The sequence below is a fragment of the Saccoglossus kowalevskii genome, chromosome 7, assembly GCF_978046115.1.
Source record: "Saccoglossus kowalevskii chromosome 7, keSacKowa6.1, whole genome shotgun sequence".
NCBI lineage: Eukaryota > Metazoa > Hemichordata > Enteropneusta > Harrimaniidae > Saccoglossus > Saccoglossus kowalevskii.
The window spans coordinates 30,785,046-30,812,811 of NC_140647.1; the positions used below are offsets into that span (position 1 = coordinate 30,785,046).

At 35.9% G+C, this 27,766-nt stretch overlaps 2 protein-coding genes, 2 long non-coding RNA genes and 1 pseudogene across 7 annotated transcripts in view; 1 reads left to right on the forward strand and 4 right to left on the reverse strand.

The window, feature by feature from the left end:
- Positions 1 to 3,552: 3,552 nt before the first annotated feature.
- Positions 3,553 to 4,746, reverse strand: LOC146740931 (uncharacterized). The gene is made up of 2 exons (XR_014930015.1): positions 4,360 to 4,746; positions 3,553 to 3,716 (listed from the first exon to the last, which is right to left on the reverse strand). It is a non-coding gene; the product is annotated as an uncharacterized LOC146740931 (long non-coding RNA).
- Positions 4,747 to 5,067: 321 nt separating this feature from the next.
- On the reverse strand, positions 5,068 to 5,861 carry LOC146740932 (uncharacterized). The gene is made up of 2 exons (XR_014930016.1): positions 5,713 to 5,861; positions 5,068 to 5,385 (listed from the first exon to the last, which is right to left on the reverse strand). It is a non-coding gene; the product is annotated as an uncharacterized LOC146740932 (long non-coding RNA).
- Positions 5,862 to 7,009: 1,148 nt separating this feature from the next.
- Positions 7,010 to 9,314, reverse strand: LOC146740933 (uncharacterized). Its single transcript, XM_085501905.1, has 2 exons — positions 9,187 to 9,314; positions 7,010 to 7,587 (listed from the first exon to the last, which is right to left on the reverse strand). Exons 1-2 carry the CDS (start codon positions 9,191 to 9,193, stop codon positions 7,010 to 7,012), a joined length of 585 nt encoding a protein of 194 aa, XP_085358031.1. The 5' UTR covers positions 9,194 to 9,314.
- A 192-nt stretch (positions 9,315 to 9,506) lies between these two features.
- On the forward strand, positions 9,507 to 9,846 carry LOC100378399 (histone H3-like; annotated as a pseudogene).
- Positions 9,847 to 11,798: 1,952 nt separating this feature from the next.
- LOC100378247 (uncharacterized) overlaps positions 11,799 to 27,766 on the reverse strand; it is a 37,319-nt gene continuing 21,351 nt past the window's right edge. For 2 of the 4 annotated variants that reach the window (XM_085501449.1, XM_085501446.1), the window contains 9 exons: positions 23,667 to 23,885; positions 23,020 to 23,064; positions 21,473 to 21,597; positions 20,868 to 21,039; positions 19,957 to 20,077; positions 19,630 to 19,715; positions 19,373 to 19,420; positions 18,937 to 19,029; positions 11,799 to 14,054 (listed from right to left, as the gene is read on the reverse strand). In XM_085501449.1, coding sequence (XP_085357575.1) covers positions 14,034 to 14,054; positions 18,937 to 19,029; positions 19,373 to 19,420; positions 19,630 to 19,715; positions 19,957 to 20,077; positions 20,868 to 21,039; positions 21,473 to 21,597; positions 23,020 to 23,064; positions 23,667 to 23,885 — 930 coding nt within the window. In that variant the 3' untranslated portion in view covers positions 11,799 to 14,033. Of the gene's footprint in view, positions 14,055 to 17,512; positions 17,567 to 18,936; positions 19,030 to 19,372; positions 19,421 to 19,629; positions 19,716 to 19,956; positions 20,078 to 20,867; positions 21,040 to 21,472; positions 21,598 to 23,019; positions 23,065 to 23,666; positions 23,886 to 27,766 lie in introns of all 4 variants that reach the window. The other 2 variants (XM_085501447.1, XM_085501448.1) reach the window with 2 other exon arrangements.

Here is a 27,766-nt window from a genome sequence, read left to right on the forward strand (position 1 = left end):
TTTATCACAATGATCACATGCGTAGCTATCTCGCAATGGCTCAACCTGGTGGACTTTCATATGCGACACCAAAATACCTTTGATATTGAAACTAGCACTACAATGAGTACACTTATATGGCCATTTATGAGCATTGGCACGGTGTACTGGCATGTGACGTATGACATGGCCAAGGTTATCAGACTCGTAGCCACAAAATTTACACTTGTGTCGTTTGGTAGAACCCAGAACCAAAAACTTCTGCGTAATCTGCTCCGCACTCATCTTGTCAATATTGGATATTGTGTTCTTGCGAGGATTTGCATACTGGTTTTTACCGGTCATCATCTTCTTGCTTCTCTCTACCAGTTTCTTTGAGGTTGCCACAGCGGTGCCACCAAATAATTGTTTAACAGCTGTAAAGTACCAAAAAAAATCAAAATCAGTAAATGAGATCCAGGTCCATTACCCACACCATTGGTGGTACACTCAGCTCAAAACTTGTTCACCAAAATTGTATCGTTGTACTAACACCTATATAAGTGAATTTATTTCAATAAAAAGCTTTCAAATTTAACTAATTTTGTGACTTTCTGATTTATAACAATAATGAATTACCCCCAACGTGTTGGAATCGGTTAAGGGTCAAATTGCGATAATGTGTCAGGCTTCGCCCATTGACGCTGCAGGTTGGCGTTTTAATCTACAGTGATCAGACGCATATCGCGCAAGGTGTGCCCGGAGCTTGTTCAAAATTTTGTACGCTTCAAAGTCAATCGTCACATATTTTATGAATATATTAAATCGTTTCAAGGGAATGTTTACTAAATAATGATAAATGAAATTTAGAAATATTGTATGAACAAACTGGCCCTAAAATTTCACAAATTTGCAATAAATTTATGCTGCTAGTGTCTGGTTCGGAAGGCAGTCTTCCTGTGACGTCACAAGGAGGCTTCACCTCAAGTATTATTTTGCCATAGATATCCTCTATCTCATTTAATATGGTCCTGTTGGAGATTCATTACATTTAATTAGTGTGATGTCAGCGTTGCGTTAATGCACACACAACATGGCAATGAGTTGGCATATTCAGCAATATAATGGCAGTGATGTTAATTCCATTATTCTTATCTAAGTAGCACTTGCATAAATGAGATAACAGTTGAAAATGTAAAAAAAAACAAGTGCAACAGTTACTGTGGGTGACATAAATAAATAACAAATATCAGTTGGTAAATGTTTGGTAAAAGTACTCAACTGCCTACTATATTGCTTCATGCATTTTAAAATTATTTTTTTTCCATTTCTTCAAATTGCTGAATACTAGTAATTTGATGTTTTGCTAGAGTATTGATGTTTTTTGTCAGTGTAAACAAACTTAGTTTATAAACATACTAGAATAATTCCTAGATAACTAAAGGAATCCCCAGCACGTGGTTGTCTGAAAGGATGAAATGAAGAAATATACATATAAGCTGCTCGGTGATGAGAGTGGCACGGTACGAGGTTTTACCCAGAATTCAACACGTTCTGTACCAACGCATATTGCTATGCGCAGAACTGAAATTCTGGCATCGTTCTGCGCAAAAAACGTTTTTAGTGCTTGAGTTGTTTCCGGGTTAGCCTTCCATGTGCTTATCGTGCGATTTATTGTACCAATATCACATTTTCTGGACGTATTCCTACACAATCATGCTAAGAGTATCCAAAAGAGTCAAGCAGGCAAGTTTAGCCGCAAAATTACGTGGGAAATTGGCTTCAACTGCTCACTCGATCGCCGATGTTGTCCGTCGGCACACAAGGTCGTTCGCTTTCTGATCTTTCTTCCGAGATTTTGACTCGAATATTCGGGTTTTGTTGCTTTTTTAATGACAGTGATGACTATAGTTCACAGTTCGAGAAAGTTAAAACGATGTGCTCACTTCGAATGGTTTGTAGGCGATTTTATGCTATCGCGTCAAATGATTTGTTCATTATGGGAATGACGGCAAGCTCTATTGCCAGCCGTGCTTTTCACAGATTTAAGCTGATGAAGGCGAGATCGCTCGTTGCTAATGAAATAGGGCAACTTTCAGATTTGATCATTCAAAAAGGGCCATCTCAAGTAAGACAAGTGGTGAGAAATTTGCTGGAAAATTTAAAGGGTCACGAATGGGATGATTCAAAGAAATATTTGGAAGTCTCTCTTGCAGTTCTATTTAGCACGAAAAGATCAGCAATTTCTAACAAAGCCACTGGGAGTTGAGCCTACATCAGTAAAATCTTAAATCAGCACCAGGCAGTAGGTGAAAAGTTGTCTGGATTTGATGAGAGTGCCCTTTGGCAATTACGATTAAATAAAGATAAAACATTTGCCAAATCAGTATTATCTGTATCATTTTTCAAGGAAGCCATTACATCAGATATTCTGCCTCCTGTTAAATTGGCTTTATTAGCAGCACCATTTTCCCAGAAATTAGATCAGACTACAAATGACGCTAAATTATGGAATGATTCTGAATCAGAACACATATTTATCCATCTAGGGGGCGGTCTATCTGAATCTGACAATGATGGTTTAGAGAAATCTCTGAGAACACAAGAAAATGTTTCAAGAATTCTCAAATTAACCACTTTGTGAAATAATTTGAAACGGTTCCACACTATGGTGTCAGAAACTGCCTCTCAAAATAAAAAGGGCTGGTTTGTTCATGATATTGAAGGCCTGGTTTGGAGAAGTGTCCTCAACATATTGACTGAAAAGAAATTGGATTATGACCTTGATGATGAAAATGAGAGACAGAAGTTAGAAATAGTTGTAGGTGAGGGTAGCCACACTTTCCAAGATTTCAAGGAAGTGTCCCAAAATTTCAAAGTATTTGCCATCAGTGGTGCTATACGTCTGATAAAATATAATGGTAATGATGTATGGAGAAATCCAAATCCAGTCTTCTGATGCAAGCCACATTCCATTTGCCATTATAAATGCCCCAGAGAGTGATGCACTGATAGAAGTTGATATTCTTCCTGTTCTGGCATGCACTGAAAAATTTGCCCAAAACTGAAGGAGATGAAAAGTATAAAAGTTTGGTCTTGCAGAGAAAGGATACCAGTTTTTTCTGCAATTTATGTTTGGCTACAGTTCATAAATGTCACAATCCAAATCATGAATGGGATATGTCTATCACTCTTGCGGATATGAATTCATGGGCAGAAGAAAAAAGTAATGGTCAGAGTAATCATCCTCTTATAAAGTATGACCCCATAAATGAATACACTATGGATCACCTTCATGCTAAATTGAGAAACGTGGGTAAACTAATTGACAAGCTCTTCAACGAGGCTCAAAAGATCGACCAACAACTGGGATTTATACAAAAGTTTGCAAAGTTATCTGAAGATCAAAAACATGATGTGAAGGAATATGAAACAAAACTGGTCGACCAATTTGATACCAAGGTTGAAATTAATGAAGCAAATCATTCAGCAAAGTTACTTCAAGTTACTAAAAAGGATGACTTAACAAACTTGATAAGAAACTTGAAGTAGCTTCACTAGCATTTGAAATTAAATACACTGAACACATTGAAGTGAATTTGTTGGATTCTGCTGAATCACATTTTGAAATTTTATTTGGCACACACAAGGAATACAAATGCACACTATGTGCATCACATCTCCATGTTGTATATAAAATCAAGCCAGGTATCACTCGTCACATGCAAACTGTCCATGGTAAGTTCAGCACAAAAGATCTGAAACAAAACACAAGATGCATTACTAATCTCAATATTTAATATCAAAAATCTGTCATAATAATAAATTATTATTTACACTTGGTAAAACTATTCCAAAGTCAGCCTAAATTGTCAAATTTGTAATGACACTATTTTCTATGAAGTCTTTGACTGTAAAAAAATGGGGCAAGTGGAGGGGGCGTGGCACATTTTTTTTTAAAATCATTTGTTATTAACTATATTTAGTATATTCTCACTTTAATATTACATAATTTATTATGAATAATATGTCAGAAAATAATATTGAGAGAAACGAATGAAATGCATTGGTATCAAAAACAGATACATGGAAAATGTTCATTTTATCCCTATACCCATAGTATCTCAATAGTGTATATATTATCTCAATAGTGAATATATGGTATGCAAATTAATGACAAAATACATTATGACACTTTATTCACTACTCCTATGAGGGACATAACGTGTATATGGTCGATCTACATATGTTGTAAAGCTCTCGAAATCCCCAACAAAATTACGTTTTTCATTTTCACGACCAGCATTTTTGCAACAAAAAAGGCGCCAACAATTGAAGAAATCGAACGTTATTTTCTAAAAATTGCTTTTTTTGTGTGTAAAACGTAAAAAAAGGACTTACCGAACATAACTTTGTGACCCGCCATGTTGACAATCCATAGGAGGCACTCTCGCGGTAATTCTAACATAACAGTGAGAGGAGTAGGCCAAAAACCACCAAAAATGCAGTAATTTCGCATAATCAATTATAGTCTATAACTATTTATTGAAATGGTTAAAACGATCCGGGTAAAAAACTTTAAATACATCAAAAAAATGAGAATTCCAGTATCAAGTTGGGAATGAGGCTGGTGGGTCAATTGAGGTCATAGAATGGTAATAGCGTGTATGCTAGTTTTTCTTTCAATTTGAAATTGCGCCCTCGTGCGGAGATAAAGTGTATATTGGATGGTACAAAACGCATTGAACTCTGGGATATCACATTTGCCGTGAGTGGGTGCTTATATCAGTCATGATCACAACCATTGAGAGTTCACGTCATACAGAAAATGTGTACAATTCCCAATTAAGAAATTAATCAAACTAATTATTATGTCTGAATATTACTGAATATTATATTATTACTGTATTTGAAGTTGTAGAGTCCACTGGTTGAACAATTCTATCTGCAATAGTATTCCCGATATGATACTTATGCATTTTTAATAAGGTCACATGACCATATATCAGTGTTCTCCCCAGAAAAATGTATCAGAGTGGCGGCTAATTTGCATATAATTTACATATCATTAGCATTTGTCTGAAGATAAAGAAAACAATAATGACAGGCTTGCATGGATGAAAATGTGTCTTTATTTTTTAACAAATTTATGTAGAAGATTAAATGAATCTGCTGCTGTGTGATTTCTATGTAATGTTGATTCTTCGGACTTTCATGGAAGCCCAGTGATCTGCAGCTTTTGAGAACGCCGTGATTTTCTTTGCTTCCCACTTCTATTAAATGACATGGCCTTCTTGTGCATCTCCGAGTGTGCGTGTTTATTGATAGCATATTTCGTAATATTTATACATGGCATAGAATTCCATACCAAAGAACTATTTCTGGATGTTTTTAAGTTGAATTTTCCACATATGTGACACAGCATTCCTAAAAGATAAGAAATAGGAGCGAATCAATACTTGTATTTAAAAAATATCGTCACGATCAACACGAAAATAAACAAATTGCCGCCATTTTGAAAAGTCGCTAAACTTAAAAATTGCCACGATAAACTTTACCCAACTATTTCAAAACACAATACTAGTATTAGTTACTTTGATAAATCGTAGCCAACAATTTTTGAACTTCCAGAAAGAAGGTCGTTTCCAAAAAATTTTTTCGACGATCGGCAAAAAATGAAGCCATACAAAAATTTACTAAACTAGGTCAAAACTCGCTTCCAAGTAAAACGCTACAAATAAATACTTTTTTTACCTTTGCCATCGGATGTTTCTCTCAGCCACGTATATTTTGTTGTCCATTGTGCATCAAATCTAGAGTTTATTTTTTTGCACTTTTCGTTGTAACATCATCTTGGACACGTTTAGTACCACTGCCGACAGGGGTACCGGTGACCGCGTTGCTGGTGGGTTTATCGCTCGCAACCAGGGGCCCAGCAGGGCGTTCTACGCGGAACCACAACGTAATATTTCTGCTGTTTGACATCGTTGCTTCTTCCAGCCAAATATGCTACTGAGAAAATACTCGCTATTACCCCAATTAAATAGGGCGAAAGTGTTTATTGTCGAAGTACGAAGCTGTATTAGTCCATTGTCTTTGCGTAAGCACTGACATGTTTCCATTCACACCTGATTTGGCTCACAGTACCGGACGCTGACTAACAGATTCGCACGTGTATTAACAAGCTAAAAGAAAGAGTAACAGGAAATGCCACAGAGTAGCGGGCAATCTCTCAGAGTAGCGGCATAAATAATGGAGTAGCGGCCCCGCTACGCTAAAACGCTTTGGGGAGAACACTGTATATGGTGATTAAATATTTAGATCCGATGATAAACCAAATGTTTCTAATAAAGCACTGGCTGAATGGATCTATCTGCAATTGTGTTTCAGTTTATTTATGCATTTTAATGACGTCACATGACCATATATCTGGTTGATCAGATCATGAGCCATGTCTTCAATAAAGCACTGGTTGAAAGTCTATCTGCAATAGTACTCCAGATTTGATATTTACGCATTTTAATGAGGTCACATGACCATATATGGTGTTGATGAGACCAGTGTCTTCAACACAGCATGGATTGAATGCCTCCATTTTCAGATATGACATTTATGCATATTTAATGAGGTCACATCACCATATATAATATAGCAGATTAGTCAAAAACTCAACAATTTGTTACAAATCGTTAACGTGATGTAAATTTGATAAATCATGGTCACATGATGCTTACAATAATCCACTCTGACTTCAAGCTGAAATTGTTGCTTGGTGATCAGGGATTATGTCATGAGAAAGGGGAATTGGCGAATATACTCAGTGTATCTTTATCATAAATTTGACGTCCTTAATTTTCCAAAAATTGAAGTGGCTCTTAAATATAGTTCCGGGAAGCAGAATGTGGCCATGGCATTAATGAAATCCCTGGCGACAATGACATATTCACTCTATCATTGTGTTCTCTATTAGTAGTGCTAACACCAGGTTAATAACAGAGCTGTGTCCATGGTCAAATAAAGTCATATTATGACATGTTCAGTAATGAAAAATTTAAATTTGGCTCAAAATCCCATGAAAATTTGAATATTCACCTGATTTTTTGGGCTTTATTGCTTGTATGGCTACCTTCTTTTTCTTTTTGTTGGATTTAAAAACTTTGCAGCAGGGAACATGCTTGACCAGATTAAAAATTCTTCGAGTTTGATAGTTGCAGAAATTACACGAGAAAAACTCTACACCATTCTCCACATTCATCTCTCCCCAGTTCTTACTTTCCAGTAATTCATGATGTTTTGCATGTCGCTCAACATGAGACCTTCTGTAAACACCATAAGATGGACACTTGTCACAACGGAATCGAAAAACTCCATATTTTTTGGGGACATCTTGACCTTGTGTATGTAGCTGCATGTGGATGTCCAAAGCCGGTTTTGTTGTTGTGGAGACCCAACAATATTTACACCGGAAGTTATACCTGCGAACACCTATTTTACGTGTGATAGGAGTGTTGTCGTCATTATGTTCAGATTTGATTTCTAATTTAACAGGAACGTGCTGTTTTTGATTACCACTAAATGGTGTTATTTTTGATGCATCAATGGCCATATCCACAGCAGTGTCGACAGTTCCTGAAATGAAACAAAATTAGCATTACTAAAAACATACAAGTCAATGTATTTATAATTTTAATTAGTATGAGAGCCTCCTTGGTTATTATGCCCAGAATTGTGTGTCAATTTCAGACATGGTAAATGTACATGTACTATGCTTATTCAGTTAAAGAGCGGCAGTCGTCGTGCCGCGTCCTGTTCGATATAGGACTCATAGCGAAGTATACAACACATGTAAAATACATTGTTTATTTAAATGAAATTCGAACACGCGCTGCGCGGCGACCACCGCACTTTGAAGAGTACTCACTGTAGCAAATTTTCATAATTGCTGAACCTTGCTCATTGATTTCCATGGTGTGTGGTGCACTATTCTATGTGATAAAACTCCCCAGAAACATTTTAATGTACTCCCACTAATGGCTGAACAAATGCAACTAAGAACACACCACCCTCACATGCAAATGAGCCAGTCAGATAACTTAAACACTGTTCAATTTCCATCCAAAATAATAAAAGATTTTCCTTTTTTCACGTGAAGTGCCTACTCCTAATGTTTCTAATAAGATGTAATTTTTTTGTTGAAAACATTGAAAATCAGAAACAAGTCACATTGTCTGGCATAAACTACTGTAAAATACTTTATTTTAGCTGGATTTTATTTTCACTGAATCACTCCTTCAGTGAAAATTAATTCCAAGCGAAAATAAAGTATTTCACGGTATTATTTAAAAGTGTCTAAACTCTAAACAATGAGTTCTATTGTCATTTTACATGTTTGCATGGAATTAATTTAGCAAATCTAACTTGCCAGCGAAAATAGCAAAATTAAAAACCAGTGAATAATTAACGCGTTTACATTAGGCGAAATAAGGAATTTTCTCTGAGTCTACCACTATTAAAATCAAAGGAGAAAATCAACAAAATGATTTTTGTGGGTGGAACATGGCTAATTTGCATAAAATAAATGTTTGCGTTTCATACAAAATATGGGTAGCTAGAGTTGTCAGAAACAAAATTATTTTTTTCCTCAAAAATGACCACGCGAGAAAGAGAATAGACAATCGATCTTACAGTGGCCTGGGCAGGAAGCCATGTAGATACTAAGTTCACCAGAAGAGCAGTCATCGAGAGGAAACACGTGAATGCTTAATTTGCCAACAGCAACGCGAAACTGTCTAAGTTTATTACTGACTTGGTTTAAAAATTTAAAACGCGGGGAAAGTGATCGGAATGGTATATAAACAACAATAGGGTGCAAATTGGTGAACGCCAACTAAGTGACGGCCATGTTGGAAGCACAGAACAGGAAGATATCCACGTATACTGGACACTACTAAAGTTGTGTTTACAGCAATCATAAAGTCGCGTTATATAAAAGTAAATAGTGGATAACTTCATTTAAATATGACAAGCTTCCTAGATCCGGAATAGTGCATTACAATCGTCACAAAAACTGCCAAGAAATCTGCACCTGAATAGGGTATCATTTCACGCTTCGATCACATGTTTTTTAAAACCCACGGCATGGTCGGCGAAGTTGAGCATAAGATGCTGTTGGGCGTTAAAGTTTATTTTGCCCACAGTTTGCGACTAAGACATCAAAAGCATACTTACCTATCATAGAAATCTACCTCTTAAAGGTGATTTATAACAAACTATGCGTTTGATCGCCGATTACCAAAGTTTAAAAGGGCGGTAAATAAATACCGGAAGTACCGAGCTTAGTGTTAAAAAGGGATACACGAAGAAAAGCATCAGCCAATCATAGAATGTTAATTTTGACCAATCGCAAAGCGAGTTAACTGGCTAATTACATAGCATAATAGCTGCAGCATTTAACCAATGGGAGGTCTGGAACAAGGGTATAAATATTCTGGCGCCGAAATCGAAATGTTATTTTCTCTGTCGTCATCCAGTTGAACTTGTATCTCAAAATGGCTCGTACCAAGCAAACAGCACGTAAATCTACCGATGGAAAGGCTCCACGCAAGCAGTTGGCGACCAAAGCTGCTCGTATGAGTGCTCCAGCAACTGGAAGAGTGAAGAAACCCCATCGTTGCAGACCAGAAAAGCTCAGAGCTCTTGATTTGTAAACTTCCATTCCAGCGTCTCGTCCCTGAAATCGCGCAGGATTTCAAGACTGATCTCCGTTTCCAAAGTTCAGCTGTAATGGCGCTACAAGAAGCTAGTGAAGCTTACTTAGTTGGTCTCTTTGAAGACACAAACGTGTGTGCTATCAAACTGGCCCGGCGTATTCTTGGCGAGCGAGCTTAATTTTTGTTAAAAGCACACACAAGCCAAACGCCCTTTCAGGGCCACCAAATTCTCCGAAAAGAGAACTGGAGGCGGGGGGGGGGGGGGGGTAAAGTTGTTGTATGAACAGGGGAAACGGTTGGAAAATTGTCGTGCTGCTAATATTGGTCATTTCGGGTACATGTAAACGTCTAATTGTTTTTTAAATAACTGTGGTGTCAGTTGGAGATATGCTAGTGACTGTCGATACCACTAAGTGACCTAGCAACAAAGGTTATCCATATCAATTACCAGTATGTAAACGCGCATGCAGCTGTTTCAGAATCCCTGTACAATAACATGTATATGGCTAATTTAATAGTGTAAAGTGTAGTTATTGGCCTTGCCTGAGGTGGGTGCCAATTCATGATAATTGTTGAAGCCAAAGACAATAGCTGTTTTGTTATCCCGGACGAGAAAAACTTGTTGAAACTGAGCCTGAATGCAAATTGTGCCAATTTATAGTCCGCAAATGTCCTGGTTATAACATCCAAGACCAATAACACAAAATTATGTCAAAGGCAAGAAACAAGCTATATTCATCAAACAATAATGTGATCACTTTGACCAATAATATTGACCGTTTTATACTTTCCTAATAACCTGCTATCCTGACAAAAAAAAATACAGGATATTATAATGAAACATTAATTTTCTAGTGGTTTATAAAATATTTTATTAAATCAAGTCCTACTCAAAACAAATTTACACACTAACTATTTTAGACCTTGAATTCTAAAAGAGTAGGAGTAAACTCGACAGTCAGCTGGTTTAATTTGTTAGTATATTAAATCATGGAAGGTCAAGAAATGCCTTTGTTTGCTAAAATGCAAATTTCCTTTCTTGTAAACAACTTTGGCGTTTGCTGATTTAGTATACTAACAAATTAGGACTGTCCACAGTCTGGAGTAAACCTGTACATCTCAAAAGTCAACACTCTGCAAGCAATGTATTCAAAACTCTGAATCCCCATTGGGCAGTTTCAATTCTTTAATCTGTAGGCTATGAATTATGATTGGTTCACACCCAGCTTTGCAGTTGTCTTGTGCCCAGCTGATAATCAGACCCTCTTGCAGTAAGTTTTCCATGTAAACAAACCCCTTTCATTATGTTTGCCTTATGATAAAAGTCCTTGTATCACCCCTTGCCGCAAACCATCCAGCCAACTGACTGTTCACTGACACAGCAGTCAGAAGTAAATGATCAAGCACACATTTCAAAGACTAAATGCACCAAGGGTGCTAGATAATCAGAAAAAACAAAATTATCTTTGCTGATAATGCAGATTATAAATAAATATACACCGTAGTATATTCAGACCTGTACACCATGCTAGAATACGTTTTGTAATGTAGTTCCTTGCACCCTCTGTTATTATCACTGATTTTTTTTTATCTTCATTGCTGCAGTGATTTACATTCCAAAATTTGGTTCTACGTCTACTTTCTATTTGTGAACTTTTTTAGGACGAAAATCAGTCCGGTTTTGGTCTTTTCGCCCAGGCGTTAGTCGCTGCAAGACAACGAATCTGCTTGCTGATAGTGTCAAATTCATTTTATTTTTTATTCAAGAGGTACAGGGAGGGCATGGGCTTTTATGATTACCGATAGGGTAATAAAAATGATACCACCAAATTATAAAATTTTCTCCTGGGTAGTTTGGTTTACTTTCAGCAAAGGCATTTCTTTCATCTTTCTAAATATTTATAAACCTTCATAATTCAAACTGAAACATGAGCTTTCTATTGGTCGAACACTGAAACATTTTTGCTGCACTCTGTTGAATTCAACTGCCATTGCAATTTATGAGAATAAAGCAAATTTATTTGTTGCACCAAGAGTATTAAAGAGAAATTGAATTAGCAAAGCACATATTCTTACACTGATATTACCCAGGTACAATAATACACATGTAACATGTCAATAGATTACACATTTAATTCGTTATAATACACTTTATTTAAATTATCAGGGAACACAATAGTTGTGTTCAATTATATTTTTAGAGAAAAAATCTTTGCAGTATCTTTGAATTATTTTAAAATGTTACAATCTATACCGCAACTATGAATAGTAAAAAAATAAAGCACTACATTGAGGGATGGACTCTATGCGTTTGCAAGTGCTTCAATTTCAAATTAAAAAAGCAATTCTGAAGACATGCCACTTTTTCAAATGCATGTATTTAGTTTATAACCAAGTTTAAGGGTACAAAAATTACTTTCATAGAAATGTGACAAATCAAGTTCATAAATACGTTTAACTTTGGTATGCAATCATGTACTCTCATCCACAGCGATCATATTAACATTTCTAAAAGTATAATGAATTCTTAATTTGAATAAATAAAATGGCACAGACAGCTATAAACCACCTTCACCAGTACATGCATTTACATAATAAAATTTGTATGACAGAAATACTGGATTTAATCCATGGACGTTCCAAGGTAAACAGAACTCTGCGATAAATGCATATCATAGATAGTTAGCCATCTAAATGTATTCAAGAGTTATTTACTATCAGCTGGTCAAATCTGAGCCATTGAAATAAAATATTCTCCATTTATACAGGAAATACACCCTTAATCACACGATCATCAGATGCTTACGATGGCAGCATTTTCAATATCAACTAGGAAATTTACGGTCAAATTGACCATCAATGCTATGCAGCGTAGAGATTCAAGGCAAACATTTGTATGATATGAAAGTGTTTTATTTTTAAATACAAGAGTAGTTCAGTAACTAATTACACATAAGACATGCACACTTGCCTAGCTTAGTATTAGTTTTTGCTACAACATTATCATAAAATGTATGTACAGAATTAATTACCATTCAATGTAATAATTACCGGCAATTCAGAGAATATGTTTTTGTGTAACCACAATTGTGAACAATTATGGGTATGAATTGCCTTTGATGTACAAATAAACAGTAACTACCGGTACCAATTCTACAAGTTATGCACACTTCTTAAATTACCCTAATAACATCTAATTGGCCACAATTATGGAAACTAGCATCCAAGTTACTATGGCACTAACATGAAACTGGAAATGTATGTTCATCAGGTCAACAATCCTGAACTAAATCTGCTCTTCATGGAACTGCATGATATCATAGAATATAATACTTTTAATTTAAAAAATAAATTATCATATTATGATATATATCAATTATGCAGGGCTGCAAGCATGGGTTGAATAGTGCCATATTGTACAGATGTTACACACCAAGTCCATACAAACCCATCACCTATGCATGTAATGAAAATTAGCACCAATGAGAAATAATATATTTATTTTGACCATCATTTGAAATATATTACAATTAATTTATAACAAGAGAAGACCACAGTCGGAATACATTTTGGAAGAAAAGTATAATTTTTGAAACGCACAGCTGAATCTTTTCGAATAATTTCACAAGCTACTGTACAACAGAGATAAACTAGAAGTTGTTGAATAAAGCTATTTTTGGTAAATGCAAATATACTTGCATGCATTTATGTTATAGCTTTAATCATAATGACATACAGAACTACCTTTATTTCAGAAATGACTTGTATAGGAAAGAGTTTGCATACACTCTGTACATTACGGTAATCAGAATAAAAACATTGTACAATGATAATTCAATGAAAAAAAAAAAAAACATTTACAGTATTACATTCTAAGGATGACACATTAGAATATAACAAAAATATACATCTGACCTGCATAGACAGAATTACGATGTTAAGATTGCAATTAGACCTCAATTATCCTGGAGATGGAGCTATTTGTGTTTATATATTATTGACACCACAAACCACATAGTAATATGAAAAGTTTAAATACAGAAATTTGGATAAATGAGGTTGAACAACAGGCGTGTGTTAATGGCAAAATAAATCAATGTCTTTTGCACAGAATCTGTTTCACAATACAATACAATGCAGGGAATACGAATCACAAGCATTCAGTACCATAGTGACAGAAATAAATACACCGATTGTAGCTACATGGTGGGAGATGGAACCGCTGGAAGATTTCACACTGATGTTTCCTTTCTGGTCAGAGAGTAAAACTTGGGTGAATCAAGACCATCATAATCAGATTCCTCGTCAGATGATGATGACCACGATTTGTGTTCTGCACATTTAACGGGTGAACCCAGGTGTGTGCTACGGAGAAGCAATCCATGTCTGTCGGAGGGGAAAACAAAAACAAGACAAAATAGTAATCAAGAACACGAATCAAGAGGATTGAAAAATCAGAAACTATTATTTATTATGATTTAGGTGTGATTGAAGTTAGGACTGTGAGAAATTCTAAACTGTCACAATCACATCATTTTCACAAGACTGGGCCAGTCAAGGCAATTTTATTGTTTTACATGATAATTCCCTTAAAACCAGTTTGTAGAAACTTCTGCGTTGATGCAAAATTAACACGACTGGTCTGTTCTGCTGCACCCTCTATAGTTGTCACCATGTTTTTGTGGTGAAAAATATGCTAATGGATAGAATGACTCGTAAGCTGCCAACCAATAAGAAAGGCAGCTTTCGATCTGACCTCTTCCATGTAACTATAACGCATGCGTGGCATGACGCATAGAATCATTTGCGCAACACATGAATATTTTCTTACTTTGGAAGTGTCCCTGTCCAGGGTTTCATAACATCACAGACTGCATATCACGAATAATTAATAACAATGAATAGCCTCAAAATAGACCAGTCGTCGTAATTTAAGAAAAAAATATTATAAAATTGCCCTCTCTGGGCCAGTCTACATTTTCACATCAGACACTCTCAAATGAAGTGATCAGTTCTAGTGTTTATTGTTAATAAAAAACATAGTCAACAAGATCTGAGTATTATAAAACATAAAAATTACATTTACATTACTTTTATAAAGTAGCAACTAACAATAACCCCAACTATGTTGTGCCATTATGTATTGTCTCCTATATTTCGTATAAAGTACACATTGTCAAACTATTTAATCAAATGACAGCCATTATAACAAACTTTTTGCCAAACACTGTCATATAGATTATTTAGTGATTGAGTTCTCATCATTTCAGGTGAAAGTTATCCAGTTACTGAATCACAAATGAGATTTTCTGATGAAAGAGATATCGCACAACAAAATCAAAATTCAATGGTAAAGATTGGTCTGTGATGCACACACCCAACTTATGATTAGTTTCTTGTAAAGCCATTTTGCTCTTCGCCCTTTTATAACTTGTTTGCTAATGTTGCTACTGCATCTGAGTGAATCATACTTTCTAGGTTAAGTGTAGCAAGCATCTGAAGCATATTTTCAAACAGCAATGCTCGACATGACTAGATGATTGAGACAACAAATCATTTAGTATCTGAGCAGCAAAACCAATCAGGATTCATCAAGCATTACTCATGAATGCTGTAATTTGACTTTTAATTAAACAGCAGAGACAATATAACTTTACATCTGAGTAGTTTTACCCTAACATGCAGTGTTGTATATCAAGGATATACGAGGTCGCATTAAACATCACAATAATAATGATAACAATTTTAGTTTTAGAGTTTTGTCATTCTGTGATAAGCCAGTATTGAAGGAGTTTATACAACAAGAGGCAACTAACAATGCTCTTAAAAGTATGATATTAAGGTTGATTTCACATCACAGCCCAAGTGTCTTTGGTATGGTACATGTATTACTGGATACGTTGTCTTTTGAACAAATATTGTGTCCTACTATGTTTCAAATTTAACATAAGGAATGGTTTCAAAATACCTTAGAAGGGTGAATTCAGGCAGAAGCCCATTTGTGACAATGTGATAGTCAGATTTACCAGAATTTAAAGTGGAGAGGACTTTGCATGCAGTCCCAAGCGACGATCACAACGCACGCTAAAAACACAAAAGCTCAAGGGTAAATGCTTGTTTCATTTGTAAACAACTACACACTATGGAGGTTTGCCATATGCGCAGGTGATGGCATCCCCTCTTTAAATGAACAAACATTTCCACAGTGTCAAAACATAGATCTATTCCTGAACAATTTATTTTTGGTCATCGTATATTTTATTAGCTGTTGAATTATTATTCTTACATTTTCACAATATTTTGGCAAAATACAAATTAAGTCCTTTGTGCTGAGAGTACTGGTGGCATATTACAAATTAATTCAAAATTTAAGATTATTCTTTCAAACAAGTAGCTCGGCAACTAATATTTGGCTGCTACATTGTATTTGAGATGTACAACATGAAAACAATGTGATTCAGTGAATTGAAGCTTATAATGCTCACAGGAAATAAATTTGATTTTACATCAGTGGTTTTAATTATAAATTATTCTATATTATTAAGTTCAATTTAAAACTGAATTTAATTAGATACTCAATATGCATGGTTTTCAACGTTAAACTAAATCATGTCTGTGGATTACCGCAGAACATCTATGAACCAAATTTCAATGAAACGTGATGATTATGCATATTATACAAATTAGACAATTAGTATGCTAACATTTCAATCCCAAACTAGGTCAGGTCTTTAGCAATATCCCACAACACTTATATACTAAGTCTTATTAAAAATCAATAATTGGTTTATGAATACGAGGTGGAAAATTGGTTAATTATTTTGTCAACCCAAAACTAATCAGTTCTGTGCATTGTTCCCTCACACTGTATACCAAGTTTCATTTGAATATGATGATTATGTTAAAAAGTTGGTGGAAAGCCAAAAAATAATTTAGGTAATTATTATGGATCTATTTAAATTCAAAACAAATAAGAGTATATGCATACTAAGATTCACTGAAATAAGATGATTAGTACTTAAGATGTTGATGGAAAGCTGAAAACTGGCTAATCATTATGCAAGTCAAGTAATTAATATGCACAGCTTTTAACATAAAGCTAATAAGATCTGCACAATGTCAGAGCATCTGTGAAATGTAATTAGAATTTGAGGTATTGGTGGAAGAGCCAAAAATTATGAATTATTATGCAAATTAGATAATTAATATTAACAGATTTTAACCAAAAACTGATCAGGTCTGTGCATTGTCTAAGAGCATCTACATTGTATGTACCAGACAGACAGGGTAACTGCAACTGTTCTTGCCAAATGAACTGAAACATCCACTATTTTGAAGCTTCATGTTTTTTGATTCATTGAGGCTGTCCCTCTGATTTCAATACATGCATTTTGATTTCAGTAACATTTTAAAAACATAACTTTCAAAGGCGGTGTTCATCATGAAGCACGTGCTTGAATGGAAACACAGAATGTATTTTACATCACGTGGGACCCATATCAAACACGATACATCATGACAACCACAGCCCTTCAAATCAACTAGTTTAACCTTGAAATTATAACATGTTGTGTGAGAAGATGATTTGTCATATAGTATGTCAGCAAAACATCAGCAGTACTCATACAAAGTACATGTTTTCTAAGTAAATAAAATTACTCATTTTATAACCACTATTGCAAAGATTGTGAAAGTAGCTCTTGCTCTAAAGAAAGATGAATGATTCTAAAGAATGATTAAAACAGTGACAGGAAATGTAGAAAACTGGAAACTAAAATGAAAAGGAAGATGTTGATTGATATTCTTAAAATCTATAGCAAATGCTGGGTAAATTAGGCACATACCATTTGAGGAATTAGTGTTAGTACGTGCAACGTGAACTAAGCTTTTATCGGAGGCTGCAAAAAAAACAAGGAAAAGGAGAAAAATGGAAACTAAATAAAAATTAAATAATAGAAATGCACAAAAATGAAGCCACGATGACGGTGATTAAAGTATGAAATAAATTTAGGATTAAAAGACACTACGTGCAAGGAACCTGCCGAGCAATGGAGCCTGAAAGAAAATAACTGCCTGTTAGCAAGTATAATGAGTATCATCTACCCGTTCAAAACAAATGGCTTTGTTCATTGTTAAATTGTGATCATAACAGAAAAACATGTGCAGATTTTGGAGCTGTGATTCAATTGACTGCACACAAATAACTAAGCTTAAGTCTAGACTTATAATCTACCGCAGATTACAGTGCTTCTAGGAATAAAGCCATGTGTTTGTGACAGGTAAATACACACCTCTCAGCACGCATAGAGCAAAACATGCTGCCAAGAAAAATGTAAGGATATACATCAAATGGTAGAAGCCAAAACAACTTACTCATTATGGTGACAAAGTCTCTCTCCAATCCTGTTTTTACTAATCTAGCCCAGAGCAGGCAGAAAAATAGGCAAAGCAAGGAAGGTGGATGGTTGGAATGACAAGCAGTTAGATATATCAAAGGGATAACTAGTACCATGTTAAAAGAACCCAAGGAAAGAAACTGGATATGAGATACAACAGAACGTGCACTAACACTGACTATGGGTTGTAAAACTAGTCTAAATATTCCATCACTGGACATTCTATATCTGAATACAACAAAATACATGCAGAGTTCAGGCTACTATTTATTTATTACAAAAAACACATCACTCAAGGCAAGAAATGATTTTTGATTCATTTTACTGATTCGTTTCTCCTTACCACAGAAGAAGTTTACTGTGAGTTTCATTAGAAATGTAAATGAATTGCATAACAGTGAAGGCATTGTCATAATTCTAATTGGCAATAAAATTCTGTCCAATCGACCACCTAGCTAGAAACTAAGAAATCATAGAATCTTAACTCTCAAAATACATGCATCAGATTTGCCATTGCATGAAATTTAATGAAAATAATATTGAAATGCCAAATGCTTCAAACTCATGAACCCTGCCTGATTTGGATTACTTACTAAAATGACAATTCTTACAACTGCTTCAGTCATCAGCACAATAATGGATTCCAAAGCAATGCAATGGGTATGATGGTTGCAAACAGTTCACGATGGTTTTATTTAACATGAAATGTTGCAAAATGATTAAAAAGCATGCAATGATGTGAGAAAAATAGAAGACATATTCAAGTGTATACATAAAGTTGAGATATACAAACTGAAACATAAATCAAACCTATTCACGCTACTACCCAGCAATGTTCAAGCAGATAAAATAAAATTTCACATCAAACCTACCAATACACTTTGTCTGTTCTCTTCTTTGGCAATAATCAGGGCTGTTTCTTCCTGCGAGAACTTCATTACTGCTGCTATAACTTTGGCCATGGTCTGGAGGTAATGCAACAAAATGTGGTACAACAGATATTATGAAAGCCAAAAACTGTAAAATGGTATGTGACTTTTCAGAGCCGATGATGAGAAATTGTATTCAGTGATAGATACAATGTACATCGTTCATTGCATTAAATTTTATTATTATTATTATTATCATCTTCTGACTCAAACTTGCCATGGGAATGAAATCTGATGTAGGTAGAAGCTTTGGCTGCCTTTAATCTACAGTTACAGTTTTATAGCTGGTGGTGTACACATGCCTCAAACTCCTATAACAGAATTTGTCAACCAATTATATCACACATTCTAGAAAGCGGCATGTAACACAAAGGCTCACCTTAGTCTCTTTACCAGTCATATACGCAAACAACACTTTTCTTAAATACTGAAAGAATAAAAATACAGAATAAGTGTGATAAGCAACAAAATTAGAAATGCACATGTAGTTGTAATATACAAAAACGCATAATGCAGAACAAAATATTCAATATACATATAAATTTATAAACTGCATCCCATTCCTGACCTAGAATTTAAAACCAGTATACAACAATGATAAAGAGTATGATCACATATTTTATGTTATGAGCCTACCTCTAATTCAGTTTGTTCAGTAAGCAAAGGACCACAGGCACCTGGACTTGATGGTAACGATGAACTGTTACCAGTATATGGTGATCCTATAAGACATACATAAATTATTGCACATAGAGCAACTATTTACTTCACACGTTTCCAATGCACAAATCTGAGTTGCCAATTGTGCATTTCAGTTTAAAATTGATAATATTGGTGCCCCCACAAAATAAAATGCACCAACAAGTCATGAACAGATGGGAATATGAAATTATTTGAATTGACAGTAATAATGTTAAAAGGTATTAGGCAAATCATTTAATAACTACTCTAAATAAAATGTACCTGGGTAAGCCATAGACACTTCTTTCTTCGCTGAATTCATTGTGTGTTCAAATCTGGCTTCAAGTGCTTTAAATGCCATTTGCATCTCATTCAATTCTCCCTTGGTCTGAGCAAGTTCCGCCTAGTAGCATGAATAGAATGACATAAATATGCATATGCTGTGAAATCGTCACTGCATTAGGTAACATTTCACAAAAATCGCGTGAAATTATCTCTTGTAAGTGGTTGAGCAATAGGCATGAGCAGCGGATATGAGTAACGGGCATGGGCACAAGAAATTGGTATGAGTAATGTGCATGAGTAATGAGCACAAGCAACGGGCATGACTAATGGACATGAGTAATGAGCATGGGCACAAGAAATTGGTATGTGTAATGGGCATGAATAATGGACACAAGTAATGAGCACAAGTAATGAGCTCAAGCAATGGGCATGAGTAATGAGCATAGGCACGAGAAATTGGTATGAGTAATGGGCATAGGCACGAGAAATTGGTATGAGTGATGGGCATGAATAATGGACACAGGTAATGAGCACAAGCAACGGGCATGAGTAATGAGCATAGGCACGAGAAATTGGTATGAGTAATGGGCATGAGTAATGGACACAGGTAATGAGCACAAGCAATGGACATGAGTAATGAGCATGGGCACAAGAAATTGGTATGAGTAACAAAGCACAATCAATAGGCATGAAGGAAAACATTTAGCTATGAGAAATGGAAGCATAACACAAGTCAACAAAAAACAATGTATCCAGTAGAAATGTAGAGTTTCTAGTTCTTTTAGAGGGTGGTACTGGGAAGGTAGGTTTAAATTTCAAGATTATCAACATAGCTTAGTGTTTCCAACTAAGATGCAACAGTTAACTCAAAAAGGGTTTTTTAGTATAAATTAATCAAAAATCTTCACCTCAAGATCCAAATTCCTGAATTCTAACTCCTGCAGTTGAGACTCTTCATAGTCTTCATCAAAGGTGACCTTTTTAATTTTGGATGAGTTGACCGGAGTGATTGGTCCTTCTTGAATTAAAGGTGGTGGAAGACTTCCTTGCGTCATTTCCTGCATCTGAGCTAAGTCAATTCTGTAAGAAAAATCACCAGTAAAAAAATATAACAGCAGTGGTGATTATGCTGTCAATGTCAGGAGAGTTCAAAATATTGTTTTTGAAATCCGGAAAAATTGCAATACTTGTATTCCAAGTAGAGAAACAGCAATGAATTATATACTCAAGCACTGCTCAGAACGTATGATGCAGCTGTTCAGTGAAAAAAATACGTAATAACGCCAGTAGGACACTAAAGGAAAAATGTTGTTGTATACACATTATCTTTTTGCATGTGTTAGTTAACCAAGTAACATGGCAAACTAACTATATTCCATCTTAAAACACATTGACAGCCACAGCTTCAAATCCACATGTATTTCTGGAACTACTGTGAGTGATGTGAAAATGTTGGATATCAAAGAAACCCATGCCAGACATAACCAATAAACCTGTATATAAATAACATTACCTATGCCTTTTCTCTATATCTTCTATCTGCTCTTTGTGCTCTGCTGCCTGTTTTTCAAGCATACTCAAGGATGACTCTTGTCCTTGGGAAGCAGCCACAGCTATATTTCGTTGTTTGACGAGTTCCTACAGTTTAGAAATTACACACTTATCGAAAGCACGGTATACAGAAGACTGACACAGTTACAACATCAAGATTAATCTAACTATCTGATTACTCTAGGTCATGTGACCCATTGTTCTGGTCGTAAGTTTATTTTTTGTAAATACACAAGTTCCTTTATTTTTATGCAGATTGTAAACGCAGTTGTATTCAAACACAAAGAGTAATCACTACAGATAACTGTACATAACTTGTAAAATAGGAGTGTAAGTCAGGCCTTGGTTAAGACTGTGCAGCTTTAGTCAAGGTGCAACACCTGGAGCTGACAAGAAGAGTTCTTCCTCAATTATTGAAAACTTTGGTCACGAGTGGGGTTCAAACCCATAACATTGCCCACAGCAGGTAGAGCCTCTAACCACTGTGCTATTGCAGTTATTAGCAAACGCTTATTATTTATTTATTCAGCCAGTATATTCACTGGATTGAAGATGCATATTACACGATGGTATTATCATTTTCTGTCAATGGACTTGATCCCATATACAGACTCAGAAATGAGAGACAGCACAACTCGAGCAAATACATGCAATGTGAAGAATATATCAGTTGTTCTGCAGAAATCACTACTCTTTGTGGTAACTGGACTAGATCTGGATGAATGCATTAGAATGGTCCTTTCAATGTCACATGGTATGTATATATCCATGAACAAAAGACCAAGCATAAAATTGACCTTTTGCGCTGCCCATAAGGCAATTCAGCTGCTTGCTGAATCCTTCCATTTTATAATTTTTCATGGTACAAGTCCGAAACACTCACTCTGGGCATGTGGGTTCTTGGATACAAACTCATAGTTAAGGGTTTACATTGTAGATCTGGAAACCTCCATTATCCCATGTTGTTTCTAATACAAATAATGGGTTTGTTTCTACATTCAAAACAAGATCCTATTTCATGCCTTCATTTCCATGCAAATAAGATACATAGTTTACAACAGGAAAATTAGGGGTATACTGCTGTCCAGTGAAGGCTTGTATGGACCAGTGTCACATGTACGTACTGTTACACAGCAGTTGGTCGAGATAAATTTCAACTTTGTGATTGTTTTGTAGAGTAAACTTATCACATTTGCTCTATTACTGGATGGACGGTTGTTTTCAAGACCTAATTACAAGAATATACGAGAATATTATATTAGCTGCTTCTAATTCAGGGCATTTTCAAAGGAGTTAGTAAGTCTTTTCTTTTAAGGTGTGAACCTCAAATAATCCAACAGACATTACAGAAAATGTCAAAAATATTAGTTTTGATATTGTTATGAAATGGTATATGCTGACAGTGAGTAAAAAAGTACTAATGGTTCTAGTTGGACAAATACCCCTCCCCCCAAAACTCATTTCAAACAACTGCTCATTCGTGTATTATATGGACGGGGTTCTATCTACCTGCGAGGGTGGAACTTGGGAGGTAACATGACTGCCACTGGAAAACTGCAACATAGAAAAGTAAACAAATAATATTACAAAAAATCACAATAGCAGACAACATTGGGAATCATGCATGGAGAATACACGCATGCAAGGTAACAAGACTATTAAATATAAAGGTAGGTAACAAGGTTCTGAATTATACAGCACTATACTAGCCACATAGCATTCATATTTGGCACAACCATTTCAAATCTATATATTAAATTTGTTGGGTTTTAAACGTGATGGAAGAGGTACTATATTCATGTTGTTGATTGCTATCATTTAAACTTTTTTTTTCACCTTGTCCAAAAATGAAAATTTGTTTCACCTTGTCCAAAATGAAAATGTTTTTCACCTTGTCCAAAATGTAAATGTTTGGCTGCTTTTGTCAGCATGTTCTATATGATGTTCACAGAGAAAACATGAAATGTACTACGTAATGTATCTCAATCAAAATAGGATAACAACTGTTTTAAACAAATTAGTTTTCCCATTATTTCCAGACCTTACAGATTTAATGGTTCAGAAAGTTTGCATAATTTGAACCTGACGATGTGAAGTTAGGTTCAACAGGTTCAACCAGGAATATTGCTAACCGTCTTATACATCTACCTACTTACCTGTCTCTCCATCTGCCATTCTCTACTTAATCCAGCTACTTCTTCTTGGTGCGTGTTCTCAAGATCTTTCATCTTCTTTTTGAAAGCAACTTTTAACTTGCGTTCATTGTCAGCCATTTTCTTTTCTAGTTCACCAACTCTTGTTTTGAAATCGTTTTCCAGCTCTTGCAGTTTAATTTCATACTCTTTCCGCTGTTCCTCCATCTCAAGTTCTTTGTCCTGTACAAGAAACATGGTTTCGGAAAATAATATACATATATATATATATATATATATATATATATATATATATATATATATATATATATATATATATATATATATATATATATATATATGTGCACATTTCAGCATACATATAAATAACTATGATACTGTATGTACCTGATGGTGTCCAGATAAGGTGACAACAGACAACACAACTTTATATGTATCTGATGGTGTCCAGGTAAGGTGACAACAGACAACACAACTTTATATGTACCTGATGGTGTCCGGGTAAGGTGACAACAGACAACTCAACTTTATATGTACCTGATGGTGTCCAGGTAAGGTGACAACAGACAACACAATTTTATATGTATTTGATGGTGTCCAGGTAAGGTAACAACAAACAACACAACTTTATATGTACCTGATGGTGTCCAGATTAGGTGACAACAGACAACACAACTTTATATGTACCTGATGGTGTCCAGATAAAATGACAACAGACAACACAACTTTATATGTACCTGATGGTGTCCGGGTAAGGTGACAACAGACAACTCAACTTTATATGTACCTGATGGTGTCCAGGTAAGGTGACAACAGACAACACAATTTTATATGTATTTGATGGTGTCCAGGTAAGGTAACAACAAACAACACAACTTTATATGTACCTGATGGTGTCCAGATTAGGTGACAACAGACAACACAACTTTATATGTACCTGATGGTGTCCAGATAAAATGACAACAGACAACACAACTTTATATGTACCTGATGGTGTCCGGATAAGGTGACAACAGACAACACAACTTCATATGTACCTGATGGTGTCCAGATAAGGTGACAACAGACAACACAATTTTATATGTATTTGATGGTGTCCAGGTAAGGTAACAACAAACAACACAACTTTATATGTACCTGATGGTGTCCAGATTAGGTGACAACAGACAACACAACTTTATATGTACCTGATGGTGTCCAGATAAAATGACAACAGACAACACAACTTTATATGTACCTGATGGTGTCCGGATAAGGTGACAACAGACAACACAACTTCATATGTACCTGATGGTGTCCAGATAAGGTGACAACAGACAACACAATTTTATATGTATTTGATGGTGTCCAGGTAAGGTAACAACAAACAACACAACTTTATATGTACCTGATGGTGTCCAGATTAGGTGACAACAGACAACACAACTTTATATGTACCTGATGGTGTCCGGATAAGGTGACAACAGACAACACAACTTCATATGTACCTGATGGTGTCCAGATAAGGTGACAACAGACAACACAACTTCATATGTACCTGATGTTGTCCAGATAAGGTGACAACAGACAACAGAACTTTATATGTACCTGATGGTGTCCGAATAAGGTGACAACAGACAACACAACTTTATATGTACCTGATGGTGTCCGGATAAGATGACAACAGACAACTCAACTTTATATGTACCTGATGGTGTCCAAATGAGATGACAACAGGCAACACAACTTTATATGTACCTGATGGTGTCCGGATAAGGTGACAACAGACAACACAACTTCATATGTACCTGATGTTGTCCAGATAAGGTGACAACAGACAACACAACTTGATATGTACCTGATGGTGTCCGAATAAGGTGACAACAGACAACACAACTTTATATGTACCTGATGGTGTCCAAATGAGATGACAACAGACAACACAACTTCATATGTACCTGATGGTGTCCAGGTAAGGTGACAACAGACAACACAACTTTATATGTCCCTGATGGTGTCCAGGTAAGGTGACAACAGACAACACAACTTTATATGTACCTGATGGTGTCCAGATGAGATGACAACAGACTACACAACTTTATATGTACCTGATGGTGTCCGGGTAAGGTGACAACAGACAACACAACTTTATATGTACCTGATGGTGTCCAGGTAAGGTGACAACAGACAACACAACTTTATATGTACCTGATGGTGTCCAGGTAAGGTGACAACAGACAACACAACTTTATATGTACCTGATGGTGTCCAGGTAAGGTGACAACAGACAACACAACTTCATATGTACCTGATGTTGTCCAGGTAAGGTGACAACAGACAACACAACTTTATATGTACCTGATGGTGTCCAGATAAGATGACAACAGACAACACAACTTTATATGTACCTGATGGTGTCCGGATAAGGTGACAACAGACAACACAACTTCATATGTACCTGATGTTGTCCAGGTAAGGTGACAACAGACAACACAACCTTATATGTACCTGATGGTGTCCGGATTAGGTGACAACAGACAACACAACTTTATATGTACCTGATGGTGTCCAGATAAGATGACAACAGACAACACAACTTTATATGTACCTGATGGTGTCCAAATGAGATGACAACAGACAACACAACTTTATATGTACCTGATGGTGTCCGGATAAGGTGACAACAGACTACACAACTTTATATGTACCTGATGTTGTCCAGGTAAGGTGACAACAGACAACACAACTTTATATGTACCTGATGGTGTCCGGATTAGGTGACAACAGACAACACAACTTTATATGTACCTGATGGTGTCCAGATAAGATGACAACAGACAACACAACTTTATATGTACCTGATGGTGTCCGGATAAGGTGACAACAGACAACACAACTTCATATGTACCTGATGTTGTCCAGATAAGGTGACAACAGACAACACAACTTTATATGTACCTGATGGTGTCCGAGTAAGGTGACAACAGACAACACAACTTTATATGTACCTGATGGTGTCCGGGTAAGGTGACAACAGATAACACAACTTTATATGTACCTGATGGTGTCCGGGTAAGGTGACAACAGACAACACAACTTTATATGTACCTGATGGAGTCCAGATAAGGTGACAACAGACAACACAACTTTATATGTACCTGACGGTGTCCGAGTAAGGTGACAACAGACAACACAACTTTATATGTACCTGATGGTGTCCGAGTAAGGTGACAACAGACAACACAACTTTATATGTACCTGATGGTGTCCGGGTAAGGTGACAACAGATAACACAACTTTATATGTACCTGATGGTGTCCGGGTAAGGTGACAACAGACAACACAACTTTATATGTACCTGATGGAGTCCAGATAAGGTGACAACAGACAACACAACTTTATATGTACCTGATGGTGTCCGAGTAAGGTGACAACAGACAACACAACTTTATATGTACCTGATGGTGTCCGGGTAAGGTGACAACAGATAACACAACTTTATATGTACCTGATGGTGTCCGGGTAAGGTGACAACAGACAACACAACTTTATATGTACCTGATGGAGTCCAGATAAGGTGACAACAGACAACAAAACTTTATATGTACCTGATGGTGTCCAGATAAGGTGACAACAGACAACACAACTTTATATGTACCTGATGGTGCCCAGATAAGGTGACAACAGACAACACAACTTTATATGTACCTGATGGTGTCCAGATAAGGTGACAACAGACAACACAACTTTATATGTACCTGATGGTGTCCGGGTAAGGTGACAACAGATAACACAACTTTATATGTACCTGATGGTGTCCGGGTAAGGTGACAACAGACAACACAACTTTATATGTACCTGATGGAGTCCAGATAAGGTGACAACAGACAACACAACTTTATATGTACCTGATGGAGTCCAGATAAGGTGACAACAGACAACACAACTTTATATGTACCTGATGGTGTCCAGGTAAGGTGACAACAGACAACACAACTTTATATGTACCTGATGGTGTCCGGGTAAGGTGACAACAGACAACACAACTGTATATGTACCTGATGGAGTCCAGATAAGGTGACAACAGACAACACAACTTTATATGTACCTGATGGTGTCCAGAT